Genomic DNA, 11,906 nt, shown 5'->3' with positions numbered 1-11,906 from the left:
TAAGTCATGCTGCTATAAAGACACATGCACACATATGTTTACTGCGGCACTATTCACAATAGCAAAGACTTGGAAGCAACCCAAATGTCCATCAGTGATGGACTGGATTAAGAAAATGTGGCACATATACACCATGGAATACTATGCAGCCATAAAAAAGGATGAGTTCCTGTCCTTTGTAGGGACATGGATGCAGCTGGAAACCATCATTCTCAGCAAACTATCGCAAGAACAGAAAACCAAATACCGCATGTTCTCACTCATAGGTGGGAATTGAACAATGAGATCACTTGGACACAGGAAGGGGAGCATCACACACCGGGTCCTATTGTGGGGAGTGGGTAGAGGGGAGGGATAGCATTAGGAGATATACCTAATGTAAATGACGAGTTGATGGGTGCAGCACACCAACATGGCACATGTATACATATGTAACAAACCTGCACGTTGTGCACATGTAATGTAGAACTTAAAGTATAATTTAAAAAAAAAAAGTTATTGCTTGTGGGGAAAGATGCATGGATTTGGTGCAGGGTAAGGTAAGGACCTGCTATTTTTTATTAGAAGCTATTTTTTGACTTTTTAAATTATGTACAAGTATTATTTCAATTTAGACACTAATTCAAAAATCCAACAAATGAATTTAATTTCTCCCATTAATGGATCCAACTTACTCTTGTGAGTGTACCTAGTATTAAATATACTAACCTGCACAAATTAATCTGCTTAACGTAAAATACAAAATATTAATTTCTCTCTTTATGTACACTGATACTTGGCAAAAATATTTTAAGTCTTCTACCATTAAAAAGCTATTTTAAATAATGTTCTTCTCTTCAAAATATATGAATTCATATACAGTTAGTGCATCTGCTAAAAAAGTTCCTCAATATCATTATGTCTTATTTTTACCTATTTTTGGATTATCAAGAAATCCTAGAAACAAGACAGACAATACAAGGGTTTTAGTCTTGTAGTCTGTCTTGATTTCCCACTAGAAGAATCACAGATAAAAGTCATATTTACTTCGATATCACTGATGTCATGTGTCATTCAATTAAGTAAAATCAAAAGTCCAAAAGACATTAAAGAATATCTTCTTCACAAGATGCTTATATGTGATAATGTCACACTGACTCATTCTCTTTTTGAATCATCACTATTTTGTACATTTTACACTAGCTAGATTGTTCTGCCTTATCTACCTTTTCTAAATGTCCTTCTTCCATTTCTAAAAAGATTCACTGCACTCAAATGTAATAATTACAATAAATAATCAGGAAATTGAAAATATTATTAGGTTACTTTCTCCTTCCACATTCAGGAAACCTAAAGTTTTATATATATTGATTGCATATTCAAAATAAAGAGAAATAAAATTCAAGAAAACTGCTGCATAAAGAATGTATGACTTATTTTCATTTTCATCTGTACAATTTATAAAGTCAATGGCTAAATTGAAAGAAATCATTTCTAAAGGCTGGACATGCGGGAGAGTCACCACAGCACAGAGGTTTGCACAGAGAGCAGTTTATGAGCACAGGCCCAGAAATGATGGAATCAGAGATCAGGCCCAGAAATGATGGAGTCAGAGAGATCAACAGGAGCCGTGACTGGCACAGTGCTGCACAGGTGCCAAACGACCTCATCTCTTCTCGTCCAAATGCAGGAAGACTACATTTCCCAGCTGCCTTTGCCTCTATCTGGGGACATATGACTAGATCCCTTAATGACTAATGATTACAAGGTGCAAAGGTTCCCAAATCCCCTACCTGTAACCAGACCAGACTGTGACATGTAGTTTTTATAACTTTCAAAGAAGCAAATTAATCCTATGCCAATGGAGAAATTAATGTAATATATATATATATTCAAACCTTGGACTATATACTACATAGGATGTACTACCTTAAGGCATGGCTATGAATAGTGCAGTCATCCCTTGGTATGCAGAGGGGATTGGTTCAGGACTTCTTGAAGATACAAAAATTCATGGATGCTCAGATCCCTGATCTAAATGGCATAGGATTTGCATAGAACCTATGCACAACCTCCCTTATCCTTAAAATCATATCTAGATTACTTATAATGCCTAATACAATGTAAATTCTATGTAAATGGCTGCTATACTCTATTGTTTAGAGAATAATGACAAGAAAAAGTCCTGTACATGTTCAGTGTAATTATTTTTTCAAATATTTTCAATCTGTGGTTGGTTAAACTTATGGCTCTGGAACCCACAGATAAAAGCGCCATCGGTATATATTTCCATTCAGTTAAAAGTAGATCATTTTATCAGCCTGGGCAACATGGAGAAACTCAAAAATGGAGTTTCTCAAAAACCCAAAAAATTGAGAAATACGAAAATTAGCGAGGCATGGTGGCACATGCCCGTGGTCCCAGCTACTTCAAAGGCTGAATCACCCGAGCCCAGGAGGTTGAGGGTGCCGTGGGCTGTGATCACACCACTGCACTCTGTCCTGGGCAACAGAGGGAGACCCTGTTGTGAAAAATAAAAAATAAGATCATTTTAATTATGTGGGAAACTTTTAAAATCTAGACAACTATTTCCTGACATGAAACCAGGACACTGGAGGAAGTTATATTTCATTTATGTCCTCCATTCAATAATAATTAGGTGGGATGCAAAATAATGTAGTATTAGAAAGACAGCAGCCTCTGGTGTCAAAATGTCTTGGTTTAAAACCTAAATCCATCACTCATTATTTCTGTGAGCTTGAGCAAGTTTCTTAAAGTCACTATCTGTCCTAAATATACCCAATCCTGCTTGTGTGACTTTGGGCAAGTTGTCTAATTTCCCTAATCCTTAGGTTCCTCATCTATAAAATGGTGATAATGACAGAATTGACCCAATATGCTGGTTGTGAGGATTAAATGACATAGTCCCCATGTCTACACAAGATAGCCCAGTGTCTAGCACACTTAAAGACTAGGCAGACAATCTCACTTAAATCCTCTCAGCAACCTTATGAAATATGATTATGAGTAAACAGAAGGGGTTCCTACTTCACCTATTAAGACAAAAGAAGTACCTATGTTAAATCATGACAGCTGCAGTTTATTGTGCTATTAACGAAGGATATTTTCATCTTAAAAGAGGCATCTCTTCTCTAGCCAAGATCATGCATTCGTCAAAATTACCTATTATGTTAGTAAAATCTACAGGAGACTGAAACTCAAAGTATGTTAAACTTAAAACGAGATTAAATGGGGAGATGTGAAAGAAGCTTACTAATCAAAGGAAGTTTAAAGGAGTAAGAGTAACTTGGAGACACAGTCTCCCGTCATCCCAGGCAAACCACCCATAGAAAGTTAAATTCTGACTCCACTATAGACAATCCCAGAAAAGAAATCAGAATGGCTGAGATTGAGGCACATGGCCACGTCCTGAGATCATGGAGGTCAATAAGATAACTGTCAGCCCCTTCAGAACCACAGTGGGTAAGATAAGGGCAGTAAGCATGGAAAGAGTATGTTCTACAAGGAAAAGAAGAAACCCAGAGGTGCCCAGATTAACCAGTGAGTGAGAGCTCTGCACTGCAACCATAAGCAAAAGCCTTGTGTTTACCTCTGTAAGTGAATCCTTCTTAAACAGGATTTAGTAATATAAATGATATGGATACAGATTAAAATTATACACTACAGGTAAATTCTTTTTAAAGTTGACAAGTTAACTTTCTGATGCCTACCTTTAGCTTCCTAAGGAACATTTTACCTAGTATCCTTTACCCACTTTATTTTAGAGTTTATATATGGACTACTACTCCAGACTTGAGAAAATAACATCTCTACCTTGATAGCACTGCAGGAGGGAAAAGCAGGCAGTAGTTGATGCTTCCCTGAAATATTTCCTACTGCACTGGTTTAGTTCTGATGAGACAAAGTGGCAAAAATATGCCAGGGAATCACTTTTTTGTCAGCAACATTTTGCTGATGAATATTATTAGGAAATACACTCACGTTTGTTTCCTAAGAAGTATTTAGACCTTCTCAGTGTCCCTCTACATTCAACCTCTCTTTCCTTTCTCTTTATCTCTCTAGATTATATTCTGGTTATTGCTTTGGTTTTATCTTCCAGTTTATCAATTCTCCCATCATCTGTTTATATTATCATTCTGAGCTCCACTTTGCTTTTGAACTCTGCAGAGTTCTAATTTTCATGCCAGCTCAGTATATATTTAAAATCAGCACACACACAATCACACACCATTTATTTCAGGGTATCTAATCTACTATTCCTCCATTAATACCAGAAAAGAAAATCTAATTCTACACTTACTCTTAATACCTCCTTCTCCTTTCCCCTCCTTAAATTCATTTAGACACCAAATATTTCATATAATCTAAAAAAAATTTCTAACCCATTTCCTTCTGCTAATTCAGGCTTTCTCCATGACATCACATAAACAGGCTATTCAAACAGCTGCCTACCTGGTCTCCTAGCAGCCAACGTTTTTCCTACACTAAGGCTTGGAGGTGGTGAGAGATGGACCTAAGTTCCAATCCATGGTAGGAAGTTCTATTTTGTTCTTGTTTCCCCCTACTTTATTTCCATCTTCCCTTCCTCACAGTCTTCCCCGTGGACTTCAGGTTATAGGACCAAACACAGAAGCAACAATCTTTCTTAGACTGTTTAACTAGTTTTTACAGCTGCAAATGGTCAGATGCTTAGAATATATTTCCTGTATCTTCCAATTTTGCTTCTTCTAGTTTTGCTTCTCCAATCAAACCCTGACTGTTACCACAACATAAAGAGATCTGTCTCCTTCCTTTAAACAACGCAGTGTGACCCATCAGATGGATGGAGCTTAGCTTATTCAACTAACCTAAAATCCTCTAGTGATGGGCAAATGTGTTGTTTCCAGTTCTTGTTCATTTAAAGGGCACTGCAGTGACCAATAACATTTTCTTCAAAATTTTGCCAAAGTATCTCCGAAATGGATCCCTAGAAGTGGACTATGAGTCAAAGGGTAAACAGCTGAATTATTTCAAATAGATCTCTTCCCCTCCTTAAAATTTATAGCTTCTGTTGGAAACCATGCAAGTAATTGTGGTAGAGACTGGTAGTTGTCCCTCAATATCCATTTTGTGTCATTGTGTAATAATTAAATTTTTAGTTAGGCACTTAAGCCAAAGACTAGCTTTCTCAGCCTCTTCTGTGGTTAGGTGTGGTCATGGCCATATGATCAGGTGTGACCTGTGGGAAGTGAAATTCAATGCGTGCAATCTTCAAGTTATTCTTTAAAGAGAAGGAGAATACCTTTTCCTTTCCTCCTTCCCCCTTCCTGGTAGCTGAAATACATATGTGACATTGGGAGCTGGTACAGCTACCTAGGACCAGGAACTGAAAACTGTATGTTGAAGACAGCACGGCAACCACAGAGAAGGGGCCTGGTACCTTGATGACTAAGGAACTATCACACTAGCCCTGGACTGCCAACGTAGACATTTATATTAGAGAGAAATAAATTTCCATATTACGTAAGGCCTTATATTAGCATAATATATCTAACTTTATGGAATTATATAATTCATAAATGTATTTATGTGTTTAAGATACCATTCCATAAATAAAAGGTCTTAAATTATTGGGGAAACTTCTGGAAACCTTTTGAACACTGAACCTCATCAGGGTCTTTCATAATCTCTCCCAGAACCAAGCTTAGGACAAACTTTTCAAGTGCATTCTCTTAGCTGGAATCCTGTAAATTTATTTGCCTGACCAATTCTGGTTTCAAATTTTGCAGCAAAGTAAATATTACTTTTTCAAACGTTTCTTACTCAGTCGCCATTTATTAAATACTGCAAAATTTCTTTACCGATTGGCTATACCAGCTGGCTGGCATTACAAATAAAATAGCCACAGGATATCCAAAGTATTAGAAATCCTTTTCATCAAAAAACTATTCACAATATATCACTGATATTTTCCTATTCACTTCAAAATTTTAAATTCTTACATTCATTTTTATTACATAATGGGATACAGACCATAATAGAGTCCACATAAATTAGAGTCAATTTAAAATCTGTTTTTAAACTTAAGAGCAACAGGAACTCTGAAAAGTCTCCAGCGAAAGTGTAAAATGACACATCCACTTTGAAAAACTCATCACAGGGGAATGGATACATTGAAACAGAAGCCCAGTTGCAAGGGCCATGAATTAACTGTGATCTATTACTACAATGAAATGCTACTTATTGAACAATACTGTACATGCCTCAGATTTTTGGGTGTTCTTTTCCCCACAGCCAAGAAGCATTTATTGGTAGGTTGGCTCCAGAAACATAATTGTAATATGCTAATGCTATTCACAAAAAATTAGCTTGATGAAGAGGGGCAAGCTACTTTCTCTAGTGACTAGAATACTTAGAAAAATAAGAATAACGAGAAAAATTGTTATTACTTAGTAGTAATAATACTATCAATGAACAATGAATATTCATATGATGTAATGACAATGTTCATTATTTAGTAGTAACGTTCTAATGTTGTACATAGTTGTAAGATATTATTGTAATAGCCGGGCGCGGTGGCTCAAGCCTGTAATCCCAGCACTTTGGGAGGCCGAGACGGGCGGATCACGAGGTCAGGAGATCGAGACCATCCTGGCTAATACGGTGAAACCCCGTCTCTACTAAAAATACAAAAAACTAGCCGGGCGACGAGGCGGGCGCCTGTAGTCCCAGCTACTCGGGAGGCTGAGACAGGAGAATGGCGTGAACCCAGGAGGCGGAGCTTGCAGTGAGCTGAGAGCCGGCCACTGCACTCCAGCCTGGGCGGCAGAGCAAGACTCCGTCTCAAAAAAAAAAAAAAAAAAAAAAAAAAAAAAAAAAAAAGATATTATTGTAATAGAAATGAACAATGAATATCCATCCAATATAATGACAATGTTCCTTACTAAGTAGTAATGTTCTAATATTATACAAAATTGTAATAGAAATGAACAATAGACATTCATACAATGGACTACTACTCAGCAATGAAAAGTGAATAAACTACTGATACAAGCAACATGAATGACTCTCAAAAGCATCAGGTTAAGGAAAATAAAGCAAACACAAAAGAACATATGCAGTGTACATGGATTTATATGTAGCCCAAAAACATGTATACCTAATCTGACGACAATCAGAAAGTGGCTGATTTTGGCATAGGGAGAATGGGTCCACAGCAAAGAGTGAGAAAGAAGCTTCCAGGAGTGATTAAAATGCTTTAGACAGAACAAATCATTTGCTATTTAAAATTTCCATTACAGTGAAGAAATTAGCAGTCACGGATGTATTTTTAAAAAATCAGGATTTTGAGCTAAAAAGAGGATGACCAAACATCTCAGTTTGCTTTACACAGTCATCCCAGCATAGACGCGATAGCACAACATAATTGTTAACAGCACCTCTTTCACAATCAAAGGTATCCTGATTTAAATGACGGAAGACCTTTATGATCACTTTAGTTAAAAGGAAACATATACTATTTAGTAAAATGAGCACATTTACTTTTCTGTTCAATCCATATTTCCTAAGCACCTACTATGTAGTTAAACATAGTCGCTTTATTGTTGCTACCGCTTCACAATTCCTCTTTGTTTCCACAATCAAAATATAAAATGGCTAGATGAATTTTTCCCAAACATAAAATTTATACCTGAGGACAAACTAAATACCAAAAAAGAAATCAAGATTCTTTCTACAAGGAAAATATAAATCAACCATTTGGGAAAAAAAGATACAACTTTTGGAGCTATAAAAAAAAACAAAGTATATAAAGATATTCACAACTATAAAATAAAGAAAACCTTTACCTGCTGCCCTGTAAAGTATTTTAGGTTCAAAAAATATACAAGGATTTTTATCCTCTATGCATGACAAAAGAAGTCCTTTGGCCTGGAAAGGGCTTCTGGGTATAACCACCTGCAAAAACAGATTTTTTAAGACAATTTTAGTAAAAACATATCCCAATAAACTCGCTTCAAAGAAGGGCTGATTTTAAATAACCAATTGTTACTAATTAGAAATAGATATTGGGTATTTTAAGCCTAATTATCACTTAAGTTTATATTATATAAAAATAAAAATGCCTCTTATTCAACAGATATTTATCAGATGCCTACCATGTTCTGTTAACTAAGATACTACTCTTCTCTTAAGAAGCTGAACTTGCCTACATAAAAAAGTAAAAAGAATATGCAAAGATCATTCATCAAAGCAAAAACAGTAATATTGTTAATATCTACCTGTGTTTATCTATAAAGAAATCTCTTCTACTAATAATCTGCTTCTACTTTCAAAATACATGCAACTCTCTTCTCCAGTTTTAACATGTCAAAATCTGCTTCTTTCCCACGAAAAAAAATATGGTCTTCATTTCATAAGTGAAAAATTAATCCACTGAGTTTTTTTATCCAGGCACCATAGTGTCCAGTTATAGCAAAGCAAAAAGAAAAGTGTGGATAGTCCACACTTCCACTCCCAGGAAAGGACTCCAGGACCTTCTCGAGAATGAGAGTGATGACGAGGAAGATGATAATGACAGCAGGAAGTACGTGTGTAAACTTGGCCAAGCACTCTATGAATTAATTCATCTGTTCATAGCAACCCCACTAGGTAGCTATCATAATTTTCCTCATTTTAGAAATAGACACTGAGGTTAAGAGAGAACGAGTAGCTTGCCTAAGATCATACTACTTGCTTGATAAGAGAGTCTCACCCAATTCCCACTGATACCAAAGCTCAAGCTCTTATCTTCTATCTCTTGTTGCCTCAAATCACAAACTTTGCCTCATTTTAAATGTATAAAATAATTGTCTAAAGACAAATATTATACAGGAAGAGTCATTCAAATAAACCTGAACTTATCACAAAGACTCAAGATTCCCTGAGGCAAACTATATTTGGCTTTCAAAGCCATTTTATGCCATTTTATTGAAGGGTTTTATTTTAAAAACAAAAGAGCAGCAAATATGTCACTATTTTATTTTCTGTAAATGGATCTCTGAACACATTAATAACCACATCACACAATGTCTTTATCTTATGTTCCTACTTATTAATTTCCCTTCATCTGCTTTCTTCATATTAGCCTTTTATACTTTACGTATATTTTCATTTCAGCTGAAGAAAAAAGGAAAAAGGAAGAGGAAGAAAGAAAATGAAGGAGGAAAAGAGAAGGTAGGGGACAGACAGAAAAGATCTGTTCTTAAAAACAATACAATGTTTTAAATATTAAATGTGAATTAATGTTTAGCTCAAGCACAAAAATAACTTGCCTCGCACATGGCTTCTTTCCCACTCTACAACTTCTAGCTCACATTAAAAAATCAGGCAGCATCTACTCAACTAAGATAAGCTTATACCTTTGATCTGGCAGAAAAAACAAATAAAAAAATAAGAATAAAACATTGACACACGCTCACAATCAATTCATGTGGTCAAAAAACAAATATACATCTCTGGATTCACACATCTATGGATTTCTATAATGATCCCCTGAAAAGTTTACTCAATAAACAGAAACAGAAAAGATAATATAAAAAATTAAGGCTTAACATACTCAAAATATTTTTGCCATCAAAAGACCTAAGCTTTTGTGAAGGACAGACAATAAAAAGGAGATGCTTCATAATTAATTGGTTGAGCAAGTATTACCTTACTTTAAACAGAAAAAAGAAAAATCTAGGTAACAGTCTTCTCTCAAGTCTTTCACCAAGTAAGAAATAGATTAAAAGCAAAAGTCTTATCTCTCTGACTTTGAGGTAAATATAGACTAAACAGAAATTTATTAAAATCACCCCATCATCGGCCGGGCGCGGTGGCTCAAGCCTGTAATCCTAGCACTTTGGGAGGCCGAGACGGGCGGATCACGAGGTCAGGAAATCAAGACCATCCTGGCTAACACGGTGAAACCCCGTCTCTACTAAAAAAAAATACAAAAAACTAGCCGGGCGAGGTGGCAAGCGCCTGTAGTTCCAGCTACTCGGGAGGCTGAGGCAGGAGAATGGCGTGAACCCGGGAGGCGGAGCTTGCAGTGAGCTGAGATCTGGCCACTGCACTCCAGCCTGGGTGACAGAGCGAGACTCCGCCTCAGAAAAAAAAAAAAAAAAAAAAAAAATCACCCCATCATCAGTTAAGTGAGAAAGACTTAAGTTAGAGAGAAATATAAAGCTTTGAAAGAGAGGGGAGGTAAACCAGCTGTGTTCTTGGTCTTACTCTTTGAAGTCTATAAAATTAATTAATGCCAGAGTTTATAAAACCAGTCCTCCTTCAAAAAGAACTTTCTGTAAAATTGGGCATTGGATAGCACACTTAAAAGAACTGCTAACCTCCCTTTCTTAAGTACAGTTAAGTTCACATAAATTCCAAGAATCCTGTTTGTTTTCTTTCCTCTAGATAAGCATAGATATTAATAGAATGAACCAAAATGGAAACATCAAATAGAAATCAAATAAAGTACATAAATGAACATACCTTGATTCCTGGGCAATGGGCAAAAAATGCTTCAGGACTCTGAGAATGATAGAGAGCCCCATGGCCAACACAGCCCCAAGGGGACCGGATAGTGAGGCTCCCACAGTTAAAAAGATCCCCAGAGCGATAGCGATACTTGGCAGCTTCATTAACAATCTGAGGGGCAGAAAGAAAGAATGAGCATGGCACAAAGAGTCCTTCCCTTCCGATCTCCTTCCTTCCTTCCTTTTTGAGATAGGGTCTTGTCTTTCCATTCTTTCCTTCCCTTCTTTCTTTTCGAGACAGGGTCTCATCTTTCCCTTCCTCTCTTCTTTCCTCTCTCCCCTCTCCCCTCTCTCTTTCTTTCTCTCTTTCTTTTTGAGAAACGGTCTCGTTCTGTCGCCCAGAGAGTGCAGTGCCGTGATCACAGTTCAATGTAGCCTCAGACTCCTGGGCTTAAGTTATCCTCCCACCTCAGCCTCCAGAGTAACTGGGATGACAGGTATGTGCCACCACACCAGGCTAATTTTTGTAGTTTTTGTACATATGGGTTCTCATTATCATTATGTTGCCCAGGCTGGTCTTGAACTCTTGGTCTCAAGTGATCCTCCCACCCTGGCCTCCGAAAGTGCTGGGATTGCAGATGTGAGCCACTTCACCCAACCTCAATCTATTTGCTTAAACTATTCTATTAGATCTTTAAATAGATGCTCATAACAAAATTACAATTCTACTACATTAGTAAAAGGGTAATAAAATGTTCCTAGAATGCAGGTAAGGGTGGGTGGAAGGGTAGTGGCAATACTTCAGTATTTCATGGACTGAACAACCTTAGAAATATTCATTCACTTACCTGATCAAATGCAGGGAAAATATAATCTGCAAACTGAATTTCTGCAATGGCAGTAGCTCCAGTGACGGCAATTCCAATTCCAAATCCAACGATTCCTTGTTCACACAATGGGGTATTAAAAACTCTATCTTTTCCTTAAAATAGAAAAGAAAAAAAAGGTTAATGTGGCAAATGAGAGTAATGTCATGCATAATACATTTAAAAATTCAGTAAATTAATAATGGGATGGAGAAGTATAGAACAGGTAGAGGAAACAGAAAATAAAGAGTATGGCTGGCCACGGTGGCTCACACCTGTAATCCTAGCACTTTGGGAGGCCAAGGCAAGAAGATTACTTGAGGCCAGGAGTTCAAGACCAACCTGCCCAACATAGTGAAACCCTGACTCTATTAAAAAAAAAAAAAAACAAAGATGGTGAATTATTTAAATCCAATTAATAATTACATTAATTGTAAGTAATCTAATATTTCAATGAAAATAAAAACTGTCACACTAGTATAAAAGAAAGAAAAACCCAACTATTTGAAACGAAACACAAACTATAAAGACAAAGAAAGGTTGTTAAAAAAAAAAAAAAAAAAAAAAG

General features: G+C 36.5%; 1 protein-coding gene across 3 annotated transcripts in view; it reads right to left on the bottom strand.

The window, feature by feature from the left end:
* Positions 1–11,906, bottom strand: part of BCKDHB (branched chain keto acid dehydrogenase E1 subunit beta) — a 296,444-nt gene that overhangs the window by 222,694 nt on the left and 61,844 nt on the right. For all 3 annotated transcript variants that reach the window (XM_017847908.1, XM_017847906.1, XM_017847909.1), the window contains exons 4-6: positions 11,321–11,454; positions 10,489–10,644; positions 7,827–7,935 (exon numbers count right to left, since the gene is read on the bottom strand). In XM_017847908.1, the coding sequence (XP_017703397.1) occupies positions 7,827–7,935; positions 10,489–10,644; positions 11,321–11,454 (399 nt within the window). The remainder of the gene's footprint in view (positions 1–7,826; positions 7,936–10,488; positions 10,645–11,320; positions 11,455–11,906) is intronic.

The sequence above is a fragment of the Rhinopithecus bieti genome, unplaced genomic scaffold, assembly GCF_001698545.2.
Source record: "Rhinopithecus bieti isolate Rb0 unplaced genomic scaffold, ASM169854v2 scaffold_30463, whole genome shotgun sequence".
Classification (NCBI taxonomy): Eukaryota; Metazoa; Chordata; class Mammalia; order Primates; family Cercopithecidae; genus Rhinopithecus; species Rhinopithecus bieti.
Note: the sequence above shows the minus strand (reverse complement) of the source record. Positions and strands in the feature narration are given on the sequence as shown.